General features: G+C 45.5%; 1 protein-coding gene and 1 long non-coding RNA gene across 3 annotated transcripts in view; both read left to right on the forward strand.

Moving 5' to 3' along the window:
* Positions 1-26,692, forward strand: part of LOC309334084 — a 184,622-nt gene that overhangs the window by 148,345 nt on the left and 9,585 nt on the right. The window lies entirely within an intron of this gene.
* FMR1NB (FMR1 neighbor) lies at positions 401-17,190 on the forward strand. Of its 2 annotated transcripts, XM_081848572.1 has the most exons (7): positions 401-516; positions 888-959; positions 2,396-2,473; positions 5,221-5,334; positions 8,690-8,830; positions 13,933-14,026; positions 17,018-17,190. In XM_081848572.1, exons 3-7 carry the CDS (start codon positions 2,407-2,409, stop codon positions 17,169-17,171), a joined length of 570 nt encoding a protein of 189 aa, XP_081704698.1. In that variant the 5' UTR covers positions 401-516; positions 888-959; positions 2,396-2,406; the 3' UTR covers positions 17,172-17,190. The 2 variants fall into 2 exon arrangements, with proteins under 2 accessions (XP_081704698.1, XP_081704697.1); XM_081848571.1 differs by lacking the exon at positions 888-959.

Here is a 26,692-nt window from a genome sequence, read left to right on the forward strand (position 1 = left end):
GACACGTGGCCAAGCCCAGGCCTGACCCGAGCCTACTCCACGGCGGATAGCGCTCCAAGAGAGCAGGCGGGGCTCAGTGGATGGCCATGTGACAGACGGAACCACCGAAGAGAAGATATTACTTCTTTTAAAAAAACAAAACAACAAAACTTTTTTTAATAACTTTTTTTTCTCCTTTCGGATTCTTTGAAAAAAATCTGGTAACCTTTTAAGAGTCATTTGAGACCTTAAAGACTTGTGGCATAATTTCATTCAACAACAAATCATGATCTTTAAAATATCCAAACTGGTTAAAATAGCCACCTCTCTGGAAGTCATTACCAAGCGTGTAAGTCATAATAGAAATCCCCATAGCTACAACACTGAACCATTTCCTTAAAGAGCCTGCAAGCTGACAAGTGAAATGTATGTAACTTCAGTTGAGCCATAGGACAATTGATTCTTTTCTAAAAGCTAGAAAGGGTGGCTGGAGACCTCTCAGTAGCTAAGGTTAAATGAATCTACTTTAACCTTACTGTGAGTTTTATTTATCAGTTTTATCATAACCCTGTATTAGGTTAGATGATTTGTTTCTTCTCCATCCATGTTTCTGCAGTTAGTATGAATTAGGATGCCCTTAGTTTGCTTAGTAATATTAAGGTCTTGCACCCCGGTTTAAAGTAAGCAAGATTTGCACTGTTCTCTGGAAAGTTAAGATCTGCACTAAAGGTTTCTACCATTGGGAATGTCCCATTTCTGGCTAAAAATCAATCAGGCTTTGCTGGTTAAACCCAGAGCTGATTTGATGCATCAATTTAATTTGATTAAAATATTACTAACGTTGAAGTGAGGGCCACTAGGGCAGCAGATTAAACTTTTTATATATATATAAAAAAAACAACTTTCAGAAACTACAGGTGGTGAGCATTATCAGACCTACCTCCCTAACACAGGTAGTGTTCACCATCCTGACACATAAGGTAATGAATTCTGGGTATCTGCTGTGACGTGTTATTTATTTAAAGACAAAATTATGTGGTATGGGGAGAGTCTGCTTGTTTTACTTAGGTGAGAATCTATGCAAATTCAATCTAGCTACTTGAGTAAAGTTCAATCAGCTAAGGTTTCTTCAATCAGGTGGCAGCATGATTTTTATTATTCACCTTTGTTGCCTATCTTATTCCATTGAGCTCAGACCACTGTAATTAGATGCACCCCGATACATTCTCAAAACCCCCATTAAGCGCAATGCCTGAGAGAGGAAGATTGGGCCAAGGCCACCCACTGTGAACTTGGTTATCTTCCCCAGCTAAGTCTAAACTAAGGATGTGGAGCCTGGGGCCCTCCAGGTGTTGTTGGGCTCCAGTTGTTGCATTGCAGAAGGTTGGACTAGATGACCCTTGTGGTCCCTTCCAACTCTACGATTTTAAGTTCCCACCAGCCCCAAGCCACCATGGCAAATGGTCATGAATGATGGGAGTTCAAGAGCAACTGGAGGGCCACAGGTTCCTCAAACCTGGTCTTAACTCATAACTGCCACACTAACTCACCCTCACCCAACCTTCATCCAATGACCCTTTCATGGTCTGAAATGAAGTTTATGGAGTTGAGAGGTTTGCTGGACTGAGCTGGCAAGTGCCTGGAGTGAGCACACGAAGCAAGTGGAGTTAACACTTTATCAGCAAAAACAGGATCTGCATAGGAGTGCCAGGCCTAATGAGCACAGCAAGTCCTTTTTGGTACAGCTTGACCCCCATGAAGCAGTTGCAGAGACTGAAGGTCCCGACCTTCCCACAGCTGCCTATGTCCCCACCTCTCCAGGATTTTCCCCAAGGAATCCAAGACTGAAACTGTGTGATACTAACCTTGTCCACACTCTACAAGCCTCTCTTGGTTCTATGGTACAAGGAGGGAGGGGAGCTTGTTGCAGCAGGAAGGGGAAACACCTGTGACTCTTCACCAGCCAGATTCATCTCTGCTTCTTGGCCTCCCTCCTCTCCTACTTCAACTTCCGTTTCTAATTCTGGACTTCTCTCTGCCACTGACTTTCCCCGCTCACTAAACCCTGTTACCTCTTCAGCTTCTGACATCTCCTCTTCCCAGTCTACTCCCTCTTCTCCCTCTGACCACTCCATCATCCCACCACCAATCCCTGAGCTCTCAGCCTTCTTCCCCTGGGGATTTCCCAGCTAGTTCCTCCCACCAATCCTCTGCACCCAACCAGTCCCTGATATCAAGTGTGATTCTACAAAGTGTTTTTTTTTTTAACATGTGGAATTGATCTGGGGTTCCCATGCAAAATGATTGTGTTGCCCCATGCAAAAGTAATCCAAGTAAGACAAGACTTTTGAGTCTTCTTCCCACAATAAGCAGGTGAAGGCTTGCTGGAGTTCACATTATTTGTTTTTCATTGCAGAAATAATACTGATGATGATCTCTGTGACCCAGATTTTAGCAAAATGCTTGTGTGTATTGTATCATGCTGTTGGCCCAAGTGAGTATTATAAAGAATAGTTCTTAAACATAAGGTAGCTTGCAATGTTTGACAATAGAGGAATTGCTTGGGGAAACTTATAAGGCCACCAGCTTTTAAAATTCAAGGTGTTGTGTGTGTGTGTGGGGGGGGTTAACAGAATGGCTAGGCACCAGTTTACCATATCCAATCTGTACTCTGGTTGTGTGTATGTGTTGATCTAAATGGCATGTGGGCAAACTGGTAGCCTGGATTAGTTCTTATCCCCCAATCAATTTCTTCCTCTCCCTTTCCCTACTACTCCCATCACTGCTTTGAAAAGTGCCATCACTCAGTGGTGAAGTATACATGCTTTGAATGCAGTAGGTATCAATTCAATCCATAGCCCAGGGAACGTATTGCCTTTGTGCTTAAATAGGACCACTAGGCTTAAAAGGTTGGCCTACTGGGTCATTTTCAGCTAACAATCCCCAACTTTCCTAAGCTGAGAAATGATTTGAGAGCCCTAGCACTTGTCTGAAGTTGTAGACAGCTGCTGCAAATCCTGAGCTAGCTCAAAAGTAGCCAGCATGTTTCATTCTGGCAGTTGTTGGATTTCAGCTTCCATTAGTCCAATGCAATTTTGCAAATAGTCAGGATTATTTGATGTCATCCAGCTCACAAATGCACCAAGGCACCAGTTTAATGAGATTTGAGATGTTTTGAGATGTTACAGAGAAATGGAACTGAGTGACATCTTGCCAGAAAGCTTCTAATGACCTCCACAGCACCTTTATGTAGATATTAAATAGTGTTGGAAACAAAATTGTGGTACCCAACAACTCCTAGGGGTCCAAGGCACCATCAGTCAATACTTTTCAATGGAACAGACCCTGTAAGTAGTAGTAAAGCCACCACAAAACAAACTACGAACTCACTGAGAGCAGTCATCTAGGGGAATCAACAGGTTCATGGTGCTTCTGTCTTTCACCTGAATGTCACCCATCAGAGTGATCAAGGCTGATTCTATGCCCAAACTGGCCCTGAACCTGAACTGGAGTATATCAAGATAACCAGTTTCAACCAAGAGCGGAAGCACCACCTCCTGGGTCCAGGCCCCAGGGTGGTTTTTCCCCCAGGGCTGGCTACATCACTGAAGACACACCACTTTACCCTCAACAGCCAGCAAGAGCAGCACTCAAGTCCATATGAAGCAGATAATTTTGTCCTTGCAGATTTTCTTTTACGGCCTAGGACCCTTGTACCTACAGGACTGCCTCTCCCAGTATGCCCCACGGAGGACCTTAAGGTCCATAAATAGCAACACCCTAGAGGTCCCGGGCCCTAAGGAAGTTAGATTAGCCGCAACCAGAGCCAGGGCCTTTTCAACACTGGCTCTGGCCTGGTGGAACGCTCTGTCTCATGAGACCAGGGCCCTGCAGGATCTGATTTCTTTCCACAGAGCCTGTAAGACAGAGTTGTTCCACCTGGCCTTTGGCTTGGAATCGATTTGATTTCCTCCCCCTCTTTCTTTTTCCTTTCTCCTCCTGTGATGAGGCTGCATTTTAATTGTTTTAATGTTGTATTTTAATCTTGTTTTTAAGTTGTATTCATTCAACTCGTTTTTATTATTGGTTGTTAGCCACCCCGAGCCTGGTCTTGGCTGGGGAGGGTGGGGTATAAATAAATTGTTGTTGTTGTTGTTGTTGTTGTTGTTGTTATTTTCCACAATAGGCATCTGATGGCTCCAAGACTGGGTTAATGAGGGTAAATGATTGCCACTTCCACTGCATAATAGCTTTTCTAAATGGTACATGGGTTGCCAAGTAGGCTGTTTTCTCCATGTTAACCACCACACAGCCACGATTATGTGCTCTTCCATGTGTACAGTCTCCGTCAGAGCAAAACTTATACGCCTTGTACTGCAATTGTCTCCAGCTGCCTGGAACTCCTCAGTAACTAACTTCCACAGCACCAGAGAAGACATTTGGGTGCAGTTGTGTCTATGGCCCGCCATGCCTCAACATTCCACAGGGAGACTAGGACCTTGGCAGAATTGCCTTCCGGAAAACCTCTTGCAGCATTCAGGAATCCATCAGCTTCCACACATCTCTAGGAGTGCACCAGATGGTCTCTGATCCTCATGGGATAGCAGCAATTACCCTCCCAAAACCAGTGCTACCTTTGTGGAGCACTGAGTATCTAGGAAGCCATAGGTGGGTCAGGTTGATTGTTCCCAGCTAACCTATTCAGGACTTGGCAATACAGTGGTACCTTGGTTGTCAAACTGCTTGGCTCCCAAACAAATCGGCTCCCGAATGCCACAAACCCAGAAGTAGTGTTCTGGTTTGCAGACGTTTCTTGGAAGCTGAACATTTGATGTGGCTTCCGCTTGAGTGCAGGAAGCTCCTGCAGCCAGTCGGAAGCCACACCTTGGTTTTCGAACAGTTCTGGGAGTCGAACCCGGACTCCTGGAACAGATTAAGTTTGACAACCAAGGTACCACTGTATGCGCCAGATTGGCTCCTTCATATACTTACAAAGCATGGGTGAGTGAGATTTTATTTTGAACTGACCTGATATTCTCCAACCACCACTAAGACAGAGGGCATAGTACTCAGTCCATCAGTTATCTGAAGAAGAGGGGATCAGAGGCTGAGAGGGGGAAAGCGTTTTGATTGGGGCGGGGGGGGGGAGAGAGTTTAAGTGGGAAAACTGTATTATGGTACTTAAATGAGTTTCCCCCTTGAGCTGCCGTGCAGGAGTTTGACTTGTTGTGTGCTTTTCAGGTTCTGCATTTCCGACCTTGGATGATTTAAATGAAACTGAAGTTGCTCCCCCTGAGCCAAGGACGAAAGTACAGATCGTATCTGAACAGCTGGTGACCTTTTTCAACCCAGTGAGTAAGTGCTTTTGTAGCATCATTTTTCATTGCCCCCTCTTCAAGTCCTTGAGAGGATTAGAAATGTTTGTTACTGTGGTCCTTCAGTGAAAGGTCTCTTTGTTGAGCTATATTGAGGCATGTTGTTCTATGCAGAGTGCCACGTTTCATGTTTGGAAAAGGAAATAAAAAGGGGTTGTCCAAAGGAATCAACCCTCCATTTCCTCTCATGTTGCAGCTGCACATGGATCACCCATACTGGTTTGTAAGCATCTTAGAATAATAGAATTGTAGAGTTGGAAGGGACCATGAGGGTCGTCTTATTTGAGAAGCCCTCAAAGCCCTCCTGATGCACAGGACTAGTTTGAGCAGTTCTTTGGATGGGTTGAGATGCTCCCAATGCAGAATTAATGGTAGGTATCAAATGTTTGCATAGTGCTGTATCTAGTAACCCAACAATGCATTGACAGGAAAGAAAAAAGTCAAGGCAGCAGTAGCTGCTGTTGTTATTTGTTACCCACCCTTCGCCCTAGGATCCCAGAGAATTTTACAACAATTGAAAACACAACATAAAAACAGTTTGTTTTCAACTTGCAAAGAGAGAAGAGGGGACCATTTTAAAAATAGACATCTCAAGTGTCAAATGTCAGGGTAAAAAGGGGCATCTTTAGCATTCACTAAAAGATTCAAAGTGAAGAATCCAGACACACTTTTGGCGGGAGGGGATTCCACAACTTAAGGGCTGCCACAGAGAATAAGCTTTCCTAGGCTGCCGCCACCTGAGGGTAGTGGAACAACCAAAAGGACTTAGAGATACATTGTGGATATTCACGGACATGTACATAGTTATCCAGTGGTGGTCCTGCTCAGAGTATACCCATTTAAATTAAAGGACTTAGTCTCTTTATGTTTGATGGTTTTACACTGAGTAGGACTTGTATACAATCCATAAATCCAGTGCTGGGCAGGCCAATAAAGCAGGGTTTTCCTTTCTCTCCCATTCTTGGCTCTGGAGCCAAGTGAGGATTCCCAGGTAAGATCCTCCCTCTATTGTGTGGGCAGGTAATCCCTCCCCTACCTGGCCTGGTCTCCTTGGCAACGCTTCCCCCAGGTGGGAGGAAGGTGGAGACCTCCAGGTATCCCACCTGAGGGAAGGCAAAGCCAAGCCTATGCTGATGGAGCCGCTCCAGATCCAGGGGCTGCGCGCGTCCACGCAAAGGGTGCCCCCTGTTTTAAGCAGGGAGCGGTCATTCTTGCCATACTCCAAGAGCATAGGGGTTGGGCCAAACAGGCCAATGGAGCACAAGGCAAGCCTTGCTCCTCCTCCTCCTGCTGAGCTGTGGTGCATGGATCCCCAGCATGCTGCACATGTGCTTGCAGGTGTCCACAGCAGACTTCCCTGGTGCCCACAGGGCCCCATCCCCCCTCTAAAATGAATCTTGCAACAATCCTTCTTTAGCCAATGGAATGCTTTTCACCCGCCCTCAGTTCAATTGTGGCAAGGAGGCAATTTCAAGTGAGTAACGGCTGGGGGCTGGGTAGGAGAGCAGCTGCATGTGCGTCGTACCCATGACCATTTCTCTTTGCTTACAAATGTGCCCACAGACTCCCGAAAGGTCAGCAACACTTGCTACAGTGGCTGGATACTGAAGAAGTTGAAGGAGAAGAAGGGCGACCCTGCTTTCAGTTCCCTCTTTTTCTCCCACTAGTGGATTTCAGAATCAGTTTGCTGTGCGTTGTAGGGGCTGCTTTTTACAAATGAAGCAATTGCAAAGCCCCATTAAGTATCTTTGCAAGATGCTTAGAGACTGTTGTAGTTAAGTGGTATATAAATTGTTTAAATAAATGAAAGAAGGGCCTTGCACAGATCTTGATGCATGGCTCTTTTGCTTTTTGGCGGTAGTGTTGCTGTTTCCACCAAAAGGAGAAGCAGACTTCAAAGTGGCACTTGGAAATAATCAGCTCATTAGTGTGTGGAGATTGCCCAGTTTGTTCCAACCTTCAAAGGAAAAAGGCCCTCCTGAATCTTATTCAGATACTCCAAAGCAAAGGGCTCAATCAAAAACATAGTTTCAAAACCACCACGTTGATGCTTGACCCCTCTGTGAGTCTTTCTGTGCTTTTTCCCCTGCTACTGTTCCTTTTCTCCCTTGCATGGAGTTGATGCATAAGTGAGAAGGAACTCTCAGCAAATTTCCAATAAAACATAATATCAGCCATTTGCATATCCCCCCCCCCCTCCGGAAAAAGGAAACATGTCTCTTAGAAAGAGGACACTGAGCTAATTTGTATGCATAGATCAGGGCTGAGAAACCTCTGGCCCTCTGGACGTTGCTAAACTACATATCCCATTAGTCCAAGCCAGCATAGTCAAGGCTGCTCAGAGTTGTAGTCCAGCAACATCTGGGGTGTGTGTGTGAAAGGTTCTTCACTCCTGATATAGGTACAAACATGGATTCAGAGCCATCTTTCCCATAGGGCTTAGTGGTGCGTCACACCAGGGCACTGGCCTCTCAGGGGCACCCCAGCAAGTGAAGGAGCTGTGTGGCTTTGCTGGTGACCTCCCCTTTCCCTGCACACCCGCCATCTGCGCCCCGCCAACCATAAGGCTGGCGGATGTGCAGCTTCTCCCCCAAGCCTCATCGGGAGGAGAACGATCCCCGCAGAGGCTTAGGATGGAAGCTGTGCCCCACCAATCATATGGCTGGCGGGCACACAGCTAGCCTCCCAAGCCTCTGCAGGGATCATTCTCCTCCCGAGGAGGCTTGGGTGAGGCGCAACTTCACTCCCAAGCCTCTGCGGGGATCGCTCTTCTGCAGCAGCATGGGGGAGAGTTGTGCTCCCCCCCCCCAGATGGCTGACAGTGAGCAGCTATGGCCACTCCAACACTATCCGTGGTAATTTGGGGGCGCTGGGCAGATATTTGCACCACGGTGTCACATCTGCTAAAGACGGCCCTGCATGGATTCAAGCTATAGTAATTCTAATGTTGGACGCACTGAAATGAATGGACATGACTAATTTAGGTCCACTCATTTCAATAGGTCTGCTCTGTATAGAATGCTCTTGGATACCCTGTAGTTGGGGAAGATGGTGACCAGGTGAACTTCATGCCTGCTCAGTCACCTGCCCAGATGTTGTCACTCACTGTTGACGGGAGACTCTAAGAACCCTCTTGCTCTCTCTTCTTAGGGTCTTTTCTCTTTAAACCAGACTTGGACTGAAGAGACTTAAAGGACTGTTCTCTTTAAAGTGGAACACATGGCCACCCTAAATGGAAGCAGAGGTCTGGAATAACTTTGCCTCGTGCCTCAGTGTGTACATGTTTAAACTGGGCTTAGAACTGAAATCTTGCATTTCTGCTTCATTTCTCAAAGCGTGTCGACCCAAAACAAATCAGGCAGTGGTGCCTTGCCAAGCTGGAGAAAAGAGCAACAAGTCGTTGTGTCTGGAACACAAGTGCTGCTTCTCGTCTAAAAAGCATGTTCAGTTGGACTGCTACACTCCACTCAAAGACCGTAAGTGGCATTCTGCCTCCAGGGCTCTTTCACTTGTTCTGCAAAGCTGGACACACATAGTTTCTTATGCCTACACTGCCACCTTCTGCCAAGAGCTTGTTGCTGCTTTTCCCAGGTGGCACAGCAGAGTAGTATAGATACAGGGTCAGGTTTGTAAGCAGTAGTGGCTGCTGGTGACCCTTGGGATTAGTTGGGGCAGAAGCCAGCAGTAGGTGAAGTCAGAGCCAATGACAGGCAGAGCCAGCTCACTCTGATTCCCCTACCCCACCTTCCTTCATTCAAGGGATAACACTGAAAATCGTGGGTAGGAAGATGACAATGCATTGCCAGCCCCTGGATTGGTTGTAATCAAGGAGACAGGCAGGTGAGGGATGGCTGAGAGCAGCTCAGCTTCATGGGGCGGTTCCCCACTTGCCCTACTTAATGGACTAGCCCCCACTGCTTGCAGGTCTGTGTTGAGGACTTACATAATGCACCAGGAAGCTCTCAAATGAGCATGAGGGGCCATAGCTCGGAACACAGGATTTTCACACAGTAGGTCCCAGGTTATATCTCTCTCCTTGCCAGCTAAGTAAAAATCTCAGGCGATCTGGGAAATATTTCTGTCTGAGAAGTCATACTAGTCAGAGCAAACAGTGTTGGACTAGACCAGGTTAAGTGTTGTGCTGTACCACTTCAGTTGTTGCTGGGCTACAATTCCTTCATTCCATCATCCCTAACAACAACTAGAAGGCGACAGGTCCTGCACCCTTTGACTTCACAGAGTAGTGATCTGTTTCGTTTTACATCAGTGCACACAGATATTGTGGCTCCCATTGTGTCTTGGAGTGCATCTTAAAATGGTTCTTCAAAATTCAATGTGCTTCTCCTGTAGAGTTTATTTTCCATCCAGTTTGTCTGTTTGTAGAGTGGTTTTGGTACTTGAATGCTTCAGGGTGTGCAGCATATGTCAATAAACAACACGTGCTTATAGTCCACAAAGCACACGCTGTGTGCATTCTAACAATCTGTTGACAAAACACAAACCCTTCACAGGCCTCTTAGACTCCAGCATCTCACAAATTATTGGGTTACCTCCTGCAATGGGTAATTGGCAATTTTATTGCCCTGTTCAATCGTCTGATTCTTCACTTCGCTGAACAGGTTTGCTATTTTCCCCTGCCAGTTTTGAGAACAGTGGGAGGCGAGGCCTGTTGCTTTCATGTGGTCTTCCTGGAGGCTTCTGGGTGGCCTGTTGGAAAGAAGGCTGCCAGGCTAGGTGGACCTTAGGGCTGATCCAGCAGGATTTCCATCACAGTTATATTTACAACAAATGTAGATCAGGAGCCAACAAAAACCCTTCTGCAGCTAGTTTCACATGTTTGGAGTCTTTGAGTTTGTTTGTTTTCTCAGACAGGCAGCCTCTCTTCTTCTGATGCCACATGACAAACTGCTTTTGTAACTTAAAAGGGAGGAATTTTTATTTTACTTATTTGCAATGTTTATATGCCAGCAACATTATAGGGGGAAAATATTATGGCAGTGAACTGCATAAAATCAACAATACAGCCATTCCTGTACCATAGCTGTCAACCTTCAGATTTGAAAATAAGGGATCAGCAGCCTCGAAAATAAGGGACCAGCAGCCTCACCTGTCCTGGGGACAGTCTACGGGATATCTAACAATCCAGGATAGCAGCGGGAAGCAGTGGGAAACAGCGCTGGAATAAGGGAATTTCCCGCAAAAAAAGGGAAGGTTGACAGCTCTGTCCTGTACAGGGATAGCCTTACCATCGTAGTCCAGGCATTGGTAACCTCAAGGCTGGATTACTGCAGTGCACACTATGTGGGGCTGCCTTTGGGCCTGATTAGGGAGCTACAGTCAGTGCAGAATGTGACAGCCAGACTGCTGATGGGAGAATGTGGCCAACATGTGAGCCCATTGTTAAAGCATCTGCACTGGCTGTCCATCTGCTTCCAAAATAGATTCAAGTATATACAGTTTTACCGTATATACTCAAGTATAAGCTGACTTTTTCAGCACATTTTTTATGCTGAAAAAGCCCCCCCTTGGCTTATACTCAAGCAAGGGTCCTTTCAGGCTGCTCCTTCCTCCTCCTCCGCCTTTGGCGCTGTTGGCGGTGGCGGAGAAGGAACAAGCAGCCCGAAAGCAGCCCTTTTGGGCTGCTTGTTCTTCCTTTGCCGCTGCTGCCACCACCAGGTTTGTGGTGTGGTGAACTTATTGACTCAAGTTCTCCCAGTTTTTTGTGGTAAAATTGGGTGCCTCGGCTTATATTCGGGTTGGCTTATACTCGAGTATATATGGTAATTCACAAAGCACTGAAAATTTTAGGGACCTTAGGGAAGTGGTGCTTCTCCAAGTTGGCAAGGCTTATTTGTCAACAACAAGACCTAAGCCCTGAGTGTCATTGGTCCAGCATTATGGAATAGTCTGCCAACAAAGATTCAGCAGGCACCTTCGGTTTCCAGTTTTAAATGCCTGCTGAAAACTTTCCTATTCCAATAGGCTTATGCAGGCAATTAAGGCTGCATCTCTCCATAATAGCTAGCTGATTTCTGATTTCAGAATTTTAATGTGGTTTTTATTGTACGGTTTTACGTATAACTGTTGCAAACCACTCTGATACTTTGTATGAAATAAAATTGCATTCATAAAGCAAGTCCCAAACTCGTTGCAAATCAGTAGAGCAGATTAATGCATCAACATAGCTTGATCGCCCAAGGGAAGCCTGAGTAAACAGGTGCATGTTAAGCAGGTGTCTAAACAGTGGGTGCTTATTGGAATTGCATTCCAAAGAGAAGGCTCTTGCTTTATTCTATTTAATTTATTTTTACTCAGACAAATTATATACCACTTAAGCACAATTGTCTCTAAGTAGCATACGTCAAACTCAACAGTGCAATAAATATATAAAACCAGTTTAAAACTATAAAATCAGATCTGACTGTTAAAAGGCCTGCTGGAATAAAAAGTGATCATAAGATGAACCTCAGGAGCATATGGCAATGCTAACAGCATTGAAATATCTCAGCAGAGGTGCAGAATGTAAAGCATTCCCAGAGATACCCTTGGTCTTCAAGTTGTTCCACAGAAAGACCTTAAACTTGGCCCGGTATCATATTTACAGCCTCTGCAACTCCTTCAGCACATATGTTTTGCCCTGTGAAAGAGGTACCTCCTTCAACAACCTGGCAGCAGCCTTCTCCAGCTCAACTTTAATGGATGCCCCACAAATAATGCAATGCTGTGATACATTCTGGAGGTTACAGATGCCTGGACTTCTGCAGTTAAACAAGCTCAATCCAGAGCTACCAGGAAGGGCTACAGCTCAGTGTAGGACATCTGCTTTGCATGCAGGATGTCCCTGGTTTGATATCCATGTAAGGCTGGGAAAGATTCCCTGGAGTGCCTCTGCCAGTCAGTGCAGACAATACTGAGCTAGATGGACCAGCACCAGGGGGGGGAGAGCAGGCAGGGGCGGGGCTGGCATGCATCATGGGGTGGGGCGCGTCACCTGCAGGAATGGGCCGCGCATCCTGGGGACATGGCGCGCCATCCGCAGAGGCATGGCATGCGTCCTGGGGGCGTGGCAACTGCCCGAAGGGGCATGGTGCGCATCCTGGGGGTGGGGCACACCGCCTGCAGGGGCAGGGCACTCAGTGCAGGGGGGCGGGCAGCTGCGATGGCTCCCTACTGGGATCACGCTGCCGGGTGCAGTGCACTCCCCCCGCACTCCTCTTCCTCTGCCAGTGGACCAGCCCCTGAAATATTTTATTGCGGGGGCTGGAGCACCCATGGCCCCTAGGAGTTGGTTCCTATGCCACCTTGACCGCCTCTGAAAAAATGTAATAATGAAAAATACTGGCATAAAAGGACATATTAATAATAATAAAAAAGACCTACCCACATGATGCTGACACGATACCCTGCATGAATGCTGTGCAATAGAATGTACTTTCACCCAATTATTTGTTTGCTTGTGTTTCAACACAAAAAAAATCTCTAATAAAACTATTTTTTTAAAGGGATATTAAGTGTAAAGTAATTGTTCATTCCCCTCCTATAGGGAATACTCCCCCCAAGACACTTCCCTATCTAACACTCAATTTAAAATGAATGCCTTATCACAGCTTCCCCTGGCCTGCTGCCCTCCAATAGCTCTAACTCCCATCAGTTTTGACCCCAGGCCAGGCATTTGGGGGCTGATAGGAATGAGAGCACTTTAGATGTTACACCACAATATGTTACACCTCCTATGTTTCTGTGATAGCGCAGGAGTGTTGGTTTACGTCAGAGCAGTTTGAACTCAGAGTTGCATCCCAAAAATAAACTTTCCCCACTAAACATGTAACTGCAGTACAAAACTTAACATCCTCTATACAGGGGCAGCAGAATGAAGTGGTAGAAGTCCAGAGGCAGGAGTGTGGACATTACCATGTCAGACTGCCTGTGAAGGAACATATATTTGTTTTAAATCTAACCCACATTAAAAACAAAACAAAACAGAGAGGTAGAGATTCTATCTTACTCCTGTGCTAGCTTTCTAGCTGCAGAGACTTGACTGCAACAAGAAAGGAGCTGGGAAAGATCATGGCACCCAAAACATCACCATTCTGTAGTGATTTAAAAAAAGGGTATGTGTGTCCCAGGACACTTGCAGGATATGCTTCATAACTTGGGTAGAAGGTGAACAAAGTGTGTAGTAGTTGCAGTATGTAGGAGGAGGAGATGCAAGACATTACCATGGAGTGGTTTATGTGCAAGAGGGGTTGCACAAAAGGAGGGGAAAGGAGGCATGGGAGTGAAGGCATGTACAAAGGGGTATAAAGCAAAGCTACAGAGTAGAAAAGGGAAGTGGCTTCAGAAATCAGGTTGAGCTTAAGTAGTTGCATGGGGTGGGAAGTGGAAGCTCCAGGGGGTTAATGTGGGGAAAATGGCAGGGGTGGTGGTGGAGCAAACAGGAGCACAGCTCCTAGTGTACTATAGACATCCACGTGCTTTGGAGATTATTTATTGCAGATGCGGCCCTGAAGCAAAGCTGACTCACTACTAGGTTGTAGGACAGTTACAAGCCAAGCTGATGCTGATTGAACTGTAACAGGCCCTCAACAGATCCTGCGGATGCTTGGTGCCGGGATAGGAGGACTGATCCTTCTTGCGTGTCTTCCATGTTGCTGTTTTATTCTGGAGAGGAGGTAAGAGATACTTCCTCCTGTGTAAAAGCACAGCTGCGTTATGGGGCACTTCAGCACTCTCACAGTAAAATGCAGTGGAGTGGAGGGAGCAGAGGCGCCTCTCCTAGGGGCCAAACCCTTTTGGATCCCCTCAACATTTGCTTGTGAGGGACACCCCCCCCCATGTTAAAAAAAAAGGTCATGCCAGTTTGGAGGAGCCAGGAACACAATGGCAATGTGGCCTTAGTGGCTGGGTCATCCTCCTTCTTCTCCTGGTGGCAGTAGCAGCAGCAGCAGCAGCCACCAACCATTGAAGCCACCACATTCCTGGATCCTCCAAGCTGGCGTGATGTCCTGACATGATGTCGTCACACGTGGGATGTTGGGCCCCCCACCACACTTGCAAGTTGGTGTCTCTAAGATGGAGGGACTCTAACTCAGTGGCAGAGCACATCCAAAAGTCCAGTCTCTGACATCTCCTTTAAAAGGACCAGGAAGCAGGAGATGAGAGGACACTTTTCCACCCCATATCTAGAAGATCCACCTTGATCACTGTGACCTCCTGTTGGGGCATTTCTGGAGGTTCCCCATGCCCCTGAGATTAGATTGGCCTTCACTTTAGTGTGGCAGGCCCTGCCCGGTGGAATTTCCTCACAGAGCTACAATTCCTAGCAACCTGAACGAAATACAATTTCCAGAATTTTTTTTTGGGGGGGGGAGTGGGCAACCATTTGCTTTATATGATTGCTGAATGTGCTTTAAACATATGGTATGGGTGTGGCCACTGTCCAGGGCAGACAATCCTGAACTAGGCAGGCCGACAGTCTGATCTGGGGTAACGTAGCTTCCCTATGTTCCCACACAAACTTTTAGCACAAAGTTGCTCAGCTATCAAATTATTTACCATGAAAAATAAATTGCCCTGCCTGTGCATATGGAACCACACACACTCAGGCATTATTCCTCTCCCCTCTCCAGATGGTTATTTGTTGAAAGTTTCCACACATGGACCTCCTGCATAGAATCTTTGCATTTACAATTTCCTCTGCTCTCAGCACCCAATGCTGAAACTGCGGATAGCCAAGCAGAGGCACTGGCACATCTCCAAACAAGAGACTAGAATTAGCAAAGAATGGTCTGCTAAGATAAGCCCTGGGAAATGAATGTGTGAGAGATGGGATTCATATCAATGCTGAAGTGATTTGTCCAGGAAGGGCTGTGTGGAGTGGATGGACTGTTACTATTGCTTGGAATATTATTGGATGTTGCTTTAAAAGGCCTTTTTAAAAAACAAGAAGAAAGCAAGCAAAAAAGGCCATAATTAACTAGATGTTGAACCATTTTAATTTCTAGCGCACCCTCATTGAAATGTTTGAATACATCAAAAGAAGCAAAACTGTAAGGAAGAATTATCTTTTCTAGTTTCAAGATGGCACCTCTTTTGGCATAGGGTTCCAGTGAGTTCTTTCAACACATCTGCAAGAGTGTAACATATACTGGGAAATTACCAAAGCTGTATGTGGGTCTTTCATCTGCAGGTGCATTGCACAAGTAAAGAATTTCTCATCTGTTGCGGCTGCATTTGGCTTTTGAAAGCTAAATTGGACATGGCAGATTGGCGTGCCTTCCTTGTTCGTATATAAAGGAGAGGATTTAGGGGTATAGGACTTACTGCAGCGTTCAGGGACTTGTAGCCTTCCAGAGGCTGTTGGACTCCAGCATCCCTGACCATTGGCCATGCTAACTGGGGCTGATGGGGGGGTTTGATGTACAACATCTGGAAGTCCACATGCTACCCACTCCTGGTTTACTGGAACTGAGCTGGGGGTGGAGAAAAATGGACAGAGCAAAGAGACTAGGGTGGAAGGAAGCAGCAAAACCCCTCTCTCACATCTTCCTATAACTGTTGCAATCATCTGAATTTCTCTTGCTTTGAGTGAGATTAAAAAGGTAAAGGGACCCCTGACCATTAGGTCCAGTCGTGGCTGACTCTGGGGTTGTGGCACTCATCTCACTTTACTGGCCGAGGGAGCCGGCGTACAGCTTCCGGGTCATGTGGCCAGCATGACTAAGCCGCTTCTGGCGAACCAGAGCAGCACATGGAAACACCGTTTACCTTCGTGCTGGAGCAGTACCTATTTATCTACTTGCACTTTGACGTGCTTTCAAACTGCTAGGTGGGCAGGAGCTGGGACCGAGCAAAGGGAGCTCACCCCGTTGCGGGGATTCGAGCCACCAACCTTCTGATCGGCAAGTCCTAGGCTCAGTGGTTTAACCCACAGCGCCACCCGCGTCCCTTTTGAGTGAGATTACTGGTTCTTAAATTCAGTGCTTCTACTCTGACCTACAGTAGCTCAGGTCTCAGGCAGGGATCCTTCCCTTCACTTGCTACTATGAATGCATAACGTCCCAGGTTTGATCCCTGATATCACCCTGTTAAAAGATCAGATAGGAAGGGAAGGGAAAGATGCCTGCCTGAGCCCTGTCCAGCTATCGCCAGTCAGTGCTGGTATCAGACCAGGGGCAGATCTATACTCATGGTTTTTAATGTTAAGGAAGAGTTAAGGAATGGTTTTGATTACAGAAACGGACACATGACTTCCTACTTTTTACGTTAATAATGTGTTATTACCTTGTCTTTTTATAGCTTAATTTTTAATCGTTTTATGCTGCTACATTGGTGAAACACTGCTCACATGTCCCCCCAGAGGGAATAGCAGAGCAACCAGTGACCAGCAGCATGGAAAGAAAGAGCATTTTGGAAAATGGTGTGGCTGGGTATTACTTACATTTGACCGGGCGGGAGGGGGGCATGATAAAAATGTTAAATATCAAGTGACATTTTAGAACGAAATATCTAATATCATTCTGATATGGGGAAATAACATTGAACAGGTCAGTATAGCTGCAGCCCTGGTTTACTACCCTTCCCACCATTAAGTGTATCTGGAATCTGCCAGGAAATGCACAATATTCTCATTGAAGTTTTTTTTTTTTTGGGTGGCATTTCAGCCCGTGTTTTAATGCATTACGAAGAGGCCCCAAAGGAGATGATTTTGAAGAAGACAGTGATGATGAGAGTGATGAAAGCAGTGATAGCCATTCTTCATCATCCGTCCAAGATGACGTTGAGAAACAAATGAGCAAGAAGGAAAAGGGCAAATAAACCACTCACCACTATTTGACCAACTTTTGTATGTGTGTTTTGTATTCATATCCTCAACCTTTCCATTTTTTCAGTGCTCACGACAGCTTATATAAAATCACAACACACACACACACATATAACGCAAAGAATTAAAAAAGATTATAACACAATCCAGCACCAAAAGTAAAGAAAAAAGCAAAACAATAATTAGGCAGGCTCCCTCAAGGAGGACAAGTGCAAGAAAAAATATAAGTTTGAGTCTTGAAAACTAAAAGGAAACAGGAGTAAAGTTAACCAAATTCTGGGGGCCAGAGGGGGTCATGGTCGAAAAGGCCCTGCTCATGTAACTTAATGTTACCAGACGTCCCCGTTTCCCAGGGACAGTCCCCGGATTTACAAATCAGTCCCTGGACAAAATCCATTGAAGTTGAAAAGTGTCCCCGAATTCATGGGAAAAAATCTGGTAACCTTAATGTAACTACCAGCCTCCCACCTATAGGAGAGGATATATGGAGCCAAGCCTGTAATGATGGACTCAGTGAATGGGCAAGTTCATATGAGAGAAGACAGTCCTTTGGATAAACTGGTCCCACACCATTTCAGGGCAGCTCCCTCTAAACAGTCCTCCCCTAAAACAGCTCCCATCAGCCCCAGCCAAGGGCCACAGTCAAATTACCCAAATGCTGGTTGTCAAGCTGTGTATTAGTTGAGCAAAGCAGGGGCCAGGGGAGCATGGACTCTGCATGCCGAAGGGTCCCAAGTTCAAGCCAGTTCAAAAGGATCTCAGTGGAGATGGGAAAAGATGATTACTAAAGATTCCAGAGAGATTACTGCCAGTCAGAGAAGGCAGTATTGGATTGGATGGGAGGCATAGTCTGACTCAGTTGAAGGCAGCTTCCTATGATCAACAGCAGACATTGAGGTGTCCCAGGAGCAAGAACGTAAGAAGAGCCTTAGTGGATGAGGCCTCCAGCATCTTGTTCCCACACTGGTCACCCAGGTGCATGTGTTTCTGATGGTGTTTTGTACTTTAATCAGAGATGAGGACCTTTTACAAGAATGCCTTAGACAGTCTTTTAAACAAGCAGCCACAAGATGGTGGTATAAGCAAACAATTTCCCATTGCTTTTCCTTTTCCTCTGGAAGTTGCTATGCATGTGACGATCCCATTTAAAATGAAGAAGCTTCTTAGAAACATGAACTGGTTTTTGTTTCATTCTTTTAAAATTAGCATGGTTTATCACTTCCTAAGAAGGCAGATACTAGGATGCAAAGCCACTCAAACCACTCAGTAATAAAGGTTCTGTATAAGATGAGGGTATGGTGGCAAGGCTTACTCAGTTTTGCAAGGGCACATGTTTCTGGACTCAAACTCCCATCAATCCCAGCCAGGGTGGCCGAGGGTCCAGCATTTTTGGAGCCGTAGTCGAACAACACCTGGGAGCAGAGCCGGATTTAGGTTTGATGAGGCCCTAAGCTACTGAAGGTAATGGGGCCCTTTATATGTCCAGCTGTCCATTGTCAACAACAAATTGTCGCGGCTTTTTGTGTTGAATGTATGCTATATGGTAATTTATGGACCTAATACGTATCGAAAGCCATTTGCACATAACAAATAGGAGCCTACACAACACAAAACACTGTTGCTGTATGTAGGTTTTTTTATTAGTTTTTTTAAACTTATATTTTGGAAATGTACATCCACTTCCCCCCCTTTAAATTTTTTTGAGGACCCCAAGAGAGTGGGCCCCAAAGCTATAGCTTGTTTAGCTTATACATAAATCTGGCACTGCCTGAGAGGCTCCATGTTCATTGCCTCTACTATATAGCATTATTCCTTAGATAGCTCAGTTGGCTAGAGCATGGTGATGATTATGCCAAGGTTCCAGGTTTGATCCTTGTATGCGACAGCTGCATATTCCTGCACTGCAGGGGGTTGGAATAGATGACCCTCAGGGGTCCCTTTGAACTCTACAATTCTAAGAAACTATGGAAGTATAGGCCTGGATTTGTGGCTTAGGTAGGACATATTTTATTGGTTGGTTTTATTGGAGAATTTCTATACTGCCTGTCTGCTAAAGTGGTCCCTAGGCTGCATTATAATATGTGCACTACTAAGTGAAGATGATGTAAAGTCCCTAAAAATAAGGGGGCATCATCCCACCAATGTTGAGCATAATGGAGTCCAGTTTAACACAGCAGAAAAGTTAAAACATGTCCTTAAAGCTACCCTGCTGAATTCCAAGAGGCATTTCTTGAATCTCTGGAGAGTGCTCAGTCAATGCTAGTTATGTAGTTAACCAGCTAACCGAGTGTGAGCTTCATCTTTCTGACCTCTTTACAGTGCCATAGTGAGAACATACCACTCAACTGTCCCGAACTGAGCGGGACATCATGGATTCACAGAAACCGCAAATGCTTCTGTTTGAATTCCGGAGTGTCCTGTTTCTGCCGCCTTGCCTCTGCCTCTGCCATGGCCTCCACCACTGCTGCCACGGCCTCTGCAGCAGCACCCAGAAGTGGGTGCAGAACATCCAGAAGCACACTTCCATAAGCGGACACACCACTGCACCTAGGAAGAAAAGGCCATGAGAAGGCCATGGGCAAGGCCTAGCCACAGCGGCAGAGGAGGAGAGGCAGCCGGCAAAGGCAAGGTAGCTGCAGCATGAAGATCGGGTGGGTGGAGACAAGAAATAGTGTGACTATGAATCAAGTGGGATGGTGGGAGAAAGAGTGAGGAGTTCAGGGGTGGGGTGCGTTTGTGTGCAGGGTGTGTTTGTCCTGCTTTCCCATCCAGAAAGGTTGGATGATAGATGAGAATGGTTGGTGTGATTTAAAACTATATGAGGTTTCAGGTTTGAGAACGAAGGAACACAGGAAGTTGCCTTATACTGTGTTAGGGCATCAGACCATCTAGTTCAGTACTGCCTACACTGACTGGCAGTGGCTCTCCAGGGTTTTGGGCAGGCTTTGCTCCCAGCTCTACTTGGAGATGCAAGGAAGTAAGCTTGGGAACCTCCACATGCAAGGCAAATGGTCTGCCACTGAGCTATGGCATTTCCCCAAGACATATACTCAATGGTGAAGGGCAAGGCCATGATGTCCTGGTGGAATGGAACATTTTCTGGAATGCTCTTATCTTTTGGGAACCCACTTCATTTCAAGACCCCTCCCTATGAGGTCAGAGAAGGTCCTTGTTTTCTCAACCAAGCTCCCAAATTAAAACGGTCAAGGAATAAGGGAAAGGTTTTGAATTTTTTAAAACAGTATTTCATGATATGTAAATATCAACAGAAAATGCAGAGAACCATAAAAGACTATGGCAGTAGAGGGTGGTCCAGTAGGGCAAATGGGACGCTGCTCCTCATCCAGTTCAGGTGCTGGCACCGGCTACCTGTTCTCCCCTCTTTAATTGTGGTGTCATCCGTAGAACTCAACAGGGAGGGTAATGGGGCAAAATCAGAATTGGTTAGATCTGCCTATCATTGTTTCTGGCTCTCCCAACTGTTGCCTCTTCTGCCTTCCACCCTAGTAGGCACCAGCTATCATTATACTAGGGGTTATAAACAATGTTAGTAATACCTAGATTGGGCCCATTGGAATTAATGGACATCACCAAGTTAGATCAGTTTCAGTGCAACTACTCTGAGTTGAAAGTAGTCACATATAACCATTTATGATTTGCACATACATAAGAAAGAGTCTAAATAGATCAATTGGTAGATAGGGTTGGAGCCATACATTCTCTTCTTCTTGAAGTTTTCCATGATAGTTCCTGAGATCAGTGAGCAGGCTTTTGGTTTGTTGTTGTCTTCTGTGTTATTGTGATTGCAGCTGTATTTAGCAAGACAGCTCTCTGCTATTTAAATATGTTTCTCAAGTTCATAAATTTGAGGCCTACAACCACAATGAATACTGTTAATTTTAGCATGTAAGACCCACGATTACTAGTACAGCAGCATCTTCAAGAATAACTCTTTGACTTAATAACTGTGTAGTATTCTTGTCTTATGTCTGGTTTCTTGTATCTGTGTCTCTCTCTCTCCATAGGAGAGCTTTCAGCAAGCTGCGTTTTAGGTCAAGAGTTCATTTTGTAATGAACTGAGGAAATGTTATACATGCATGTCACTTTTTTTGTATGCATTTGGGGGGGGGGAATACAGAGGAAACTGCCTTATATTAGGGCATAGTATTTGACCACCTCACACAGTATTTCCTACTCTGACAGACAGCAGCTCTTTCTAGCAAAAGTCCCCTCACCATCATCTGCTACCTGTTCCCTTTTTTTTTGTTTCAGTTGAGGAGGCATTTGCTGTGAAGCAAAAATCAATCCCCATTAAACCTGTCTAGTTTACAGCGGCAGGAGGGTTAGATGTTGTAACATTTGGGACTTTTTCGTTTGGGGGGGGGAAGGTGAGTAAGAAGTGATAGAAGTTTATAACGTTAGGGAGAAAGTGGGTGGCTAAAAGTTTGTCTCCCTCTTTCATAACACTAGAACCCACAGACAATCCAATGAAGCTGAATGTTGGAAGATTCAGGGTGGATTAAAGGACAGAGAATGGATTAAAGGACGCACCGCAGAGTTAAACTATGAATCTCACTCTCAAAGGAAGCAGTGATGGCCACCAACTTGGATGGCTTGAAAAGAGCTCTGGCTACAATGGCTATGTTCTGCCTTCCACAGCCAGGGGCAGTAATACAGTGGTGCCCCGCAAGACGAATGCCTCGCAAGACGGAAAACTCGCTAGACGAAAGAGTTTTCCGTTTTGGAGGTGCTTCGCAAAACGAATTTCCTATGGGCTTGCTTGCAAGTTCCTGCGGGGTTTTTTTCCCTTCCCCCCCCATCCGCTAAAAGCCGCTAAAAGCCGCTAAACCACTAATAGCGCTAAGCCGCTAAGCCGTCAATGGGCTTGCTTCGCAAGAGACTCGTGGAACGGATTCTTTTCGTCTTGTGAGGCACCACTGTACTTCTGAATACCTGCTGGTGGAAACCACAGGAGGGGACAGCGCTCTTGCACTCAGGTCCTGCTGGAAGACTTTCCACAGGCACCTGGGTAGCCACTTTGAACACAGGATGCAGAACTAAGTTCATAAAGTGCAGAAATATTTTGTTTAAGGGGTGCAGGTGCAGGTGTGCTGTGTGAAACGCAAGAATGCCCCACATCCATGTTCTTGTTGTGCTGTCCATTGCTGGCTCAAGCAATCTCTTTGCTTATGCGGGGACTGGGGAACCATAGCTCACTGGCAGAGTGAAGGGGTTGTTGCATCCAATGTTCGCCGTAGTCAAGAGTTGACCCATTGAAATTGATGGACATAACTAACCTGGGCACCTTGTCTTCAATAGGTTTGCCTGCAGAAGATCCCAGGTTCAATCCCCAGCCATTGCCAGTCAGTGTGGACAATATTGAACTTGATGGACCAGTGGTCTGATTCTGTATAAGGCAGCCCCCTATCTTCTAATGGAAATAAAACAAAGGAAACAAAAGGGCATCCCACTTTCTTATTGCTCACTAACGGGGGGGGGGGGGCTTGCTTACTAATAGAGATGGAAGAATATATCATTTTCAGTTGGGGAAAACGCAGCCAGTTGCTGTTGTTGCCTCCATTTCTCATTTTTCCACTCTAAAGTTTAGTTCTCCACATTTCTGCAGTAATTAGCAAATTTTCTTTTTTTAAAATCACCACGACATTTTGTAAGCATTTGAGTGGGAATTCCTCCTAATAAAAACATTTTTGTATGCAGTTTTGAATAATGTATATATTTTTGCTAGTAACTTTCCCTGATATAATGGCATTTTTGTATGCCATTTTCACTAACATGTTTATTTTTATTCACACTTTTCCCCAATATACACATTTTAGTTGGTTGAACCACTGCATTACAAAATTCAAATAAGTGCGAATTTTGACAGATGGCTATGGTTTGGTTTTCAAATTGTTTAAGAAGGTGCAAATTTAATTAAATTTGGCTTTAAATGTGAACTGGGTCCAAATTCTCCCCTGCTCTTATTCACTATGACTTGGTAAGAGGGCTTTATCAAACCTTTAACTTATTCCACCCCAGCTGGAGAGCTGAAAGTTCATAAGGATGGCACTGTGACCTGTTGAAGAATCTGAAAAGGGAGAATTCTTAAGCTGTTTCGTAACTGCAGTATGAAAGTTAATTGAGCATTTTGAACTAGCTTGGTGCTTTCATGAAATTGAGGAAGGAGGAATGATTCCAACTGATGTGCCTTACAATCTAAAGCAAACATGATAAATGAAGGATGGGGCCTACTACCCAATTAGTAGCAGCTAAAAAAAGAGCTATGTAAGTCATAAGTCATAGGTGGACATAGTGTTTGCCTGTCATCTGGCTGTTCGCCTTTCACAACTTCATTCAGAGGAATTGTATCACAATTAGTCAGCGAGGTCTCTTTTTGCAGAATGATCACTATGTCCTTGTTTTTAAATACCTGCAGCAGCATTCTTTCTTATCATAGCAATAACGTACTGTAAAATGCAAACTATGAAATATGTTGTACTCATTGCTATTTTTCTAGGAAAAGACATGACAGAATGCACAATGAATGCCTCCCTTGTTCTCTTGTAATGGCAATGGCGCCCACCTTAGAGGTGCCGGAATTCAGTTCCATTGAGTTCTAGCTGGAAAAAAGTCCTGGTTGTAGTCATATGTGTTTGTGGTTGGGAGGGGGAACAGCCACAGGGCAGACACAGCTTTGGCACAAAAGACAATCTAAATTGTTCATTTAAAACACACCAATATAACCAAGTTATCCCCTTCAAAAAACAAAAACCCTCTTTAAAATATAAAATAAAACCAGTGATTTCAATATCGTTGTACTTATTAAATCATAAGTGGCTTGCCTGGGTAGGCTTGCTGAGACAAAGAAAAGGTGCATGCCTAATATAAATAGGGAGCTCCAAAGGGTGCGTGCTGCCCAGGGCCGGCCCAACCAGGAGGCGAGGTGTGGCAATCACCTCAGGTGGCAGGATATGCAGGGGCAGCAGATCCAGCCTCCAAAAAAAATGCTTTACCCACTACTGCCACAGCCACAGCTGCAACATGGTCCTTGGAGGCTGGTTTCTACAGTGGCTTCTTGGCGCTGCTGATCTCCTTCCACCCTTGTTCCCACTGCAGATCTTTACTCACCCCTTCCCTGGCAGGGGGTATACTTTCTTGTTCACTTCAGGTGCCAAAACGTGTGGGGTTGGCCCTGGTGCTGCCACACCAAGGGATTGATTTCTTGCAAGTGCGGAATGAACTTCCATTCATTTGCAAGGTGCCAGAAGGTGTGAACTGTTGGAAATCTGCCACTGTCGTCGTGCTGGAGGGCAAGCAGCCAAAGTCTGGGGAAAGCCCTTAAACAACTACAGATGATCCTCTTCCAATTTTATTGGCTGACAATCCCACAGAGATAGTGCATGAGAGAGAAGCAGCTGAGCTGGAGAGAGGGGAGGGTGCAGCTGAGGCGACAAGGATTCCAGTTACCTCCTGGGAGTTGGGAAGGGGGGGGGCTTCGCAGTGGCTGTGGAGACACAGTGGTGTGATCCTTGTATCAAACAGGCTAGAGGCCAAGGAGGATTGCCCTCTACTCTATTGGCTACCCAGAGAGACTAAGGACGAGTATGGATGGCATAGCTTCAGTGGTGACTGCGTCCCAGTATCTGTTGTCTAGGTCACTTTACCTAATGGTAGGGCCAGCCCTGGGAAGAGAAGAGGAAGCTTCATAAGAGCTTAATGAAATGTGCAGGTCATTGCTCAGGAATTCTAAAACAACCGCAAAAGCCAGCACAGTTTTAAAATTGGGTTAAAATCACAGTTCTGTGATTCTAAGTCTTAAAGATTCTGTTTGCCATCTTGATTCAAAATGGCCTCCAATTGTGTCCAAACATAGACCAAAAACTGCTTCTTTATTTCATGAACCCTCAAGCAAATATGGCTACCTCTCTAAAAGGAACATGGGCGGATCCACACCATATATTTATAGCACATTCAGCACACATTAGTTCTGTGAAGGGGAAACTACAGTTCCCAAGTTTCTTTTGGAGGAAGTCATTCGCTTTAAATATGCATGGGATGTCTTTTAAATGCATGGTGTAGATCTGCCCTAAATATGAAGAGGTTTATTAACCCCCCCGACGCTTATAAATTCAACATTTGTGTAGTTCACTGTAGATTAATCATTTTACACACACACACACACACACACACACACACACACACACACAATTAAGCAAAAGAATAAGGACCAAACGGAAAGGTATCAAAGAAGTAATGACATTTAAAGGAAGCACTTTTCTCTCCAACTGAAGCAAAATAAAATCCTAGCCCAGGAGGCGAGTTTCTGAAATGGCAGCTTTCTCTATGCAAGTCGAGTGTCATCCAGATTCGATCCTGCTGCAGCGTTCATTCTTTGCCAACAACTGCTAGCGTCCAATTGCCCACCTTCCCCGCTGTTGAGCTACATCAAGATTAGATGCAGGGAGATGAGCAGGCTTACAGCTTCATCTGTTGGCACCGCAGGAATGTAGAAGGAAAACAGCATGGCAAGCGGGTTGGGGAGAGGAAAGAACTTTGGAAGAACTCATAATCTGTGGATTGTTGTTTTTCAAGGCCTTACCTTGAAATAGCTAGCATATGGAGCAAAGAAAATGAGAGGGAGACGAGGAAAAGGATTTTCCCACTGAGAACAGGGAGAAGATGAAGGAAAAACCTCCCTCCAGACAAAAACACCATCAAAGGAATTTATGTCCTCTCATTTTTCTGCCGCCCAAACATGAGAGGATGAAACAAAACCATTTCACAACTCTTATTACAGATCCCATCAGCGGTGGCTGGTCCAGTCAGGAAAATGGGGCACTGCCCCACAAAACACTGCCAGCCTCCCCCACTTCCCTGGCTTCTTATTTACAACTGGCTCAGGAGGCCACACTGCCTGTCAGCTTCCTCTTCCTTAGGCCACATTCACACCATACATTTAAAGCACTACAATGCCACTTTGGATTCCCCCAAGGAATTATGGGAGTTGTTGTTTGTTAAGGGTGCTGAGAGTTGTTAGGAGTCCCCTATTCCCCTCCAAGAGCTACAGTTCCCAGAGGTCCCTGGGAAGAGAGATATTCAGGGCTATTTTTCAGGAGGAACTCACAGGAACTCAGTTCCAGCACCTCTCAGGTGGGCTCCCTTGCTTATTTAAAGAGAGCAAGGGAGGTGTTCATGGTAAGTTCTGGCACCTCTTTTTCTTGAGAAATAGCACAAGAGACATTGGTTGTTAAATTGCTCTGCAAATTGCAGCTCTGTGGGGGGAATAACAACTCCAGGTCCTCTTAACAAACTACAGCTCCCATAATTCTTTGGGGGAAGCTATGGCTATTTAAAGTGGCATCATTAAAGTGTTCTAAATTTATGGTGTGAATGTGACCTTAGTCTTGCCCTTGCAGAACTCAGCAGGGAAGAGAATTAGTTGGCTCTGCTTCTACATACTTTTGGGCTCTCTGCTGTCTGCCCCACCAGTCCCAGTAGGCTCCAGCCAGCAGAG

This window comes from Podarcis erhardii (assembly GCF_964252035.2).
Source record: "Podarcis erhardii genome assembly, chromosome: Z".
In the NCBI taxonomy this organism is placed as follows: Eukaryota; Metazoa; Chordata; class Lepidosauria; order Squamata; family Lacertidae; genus Podarcis; species Podarcis erhardii.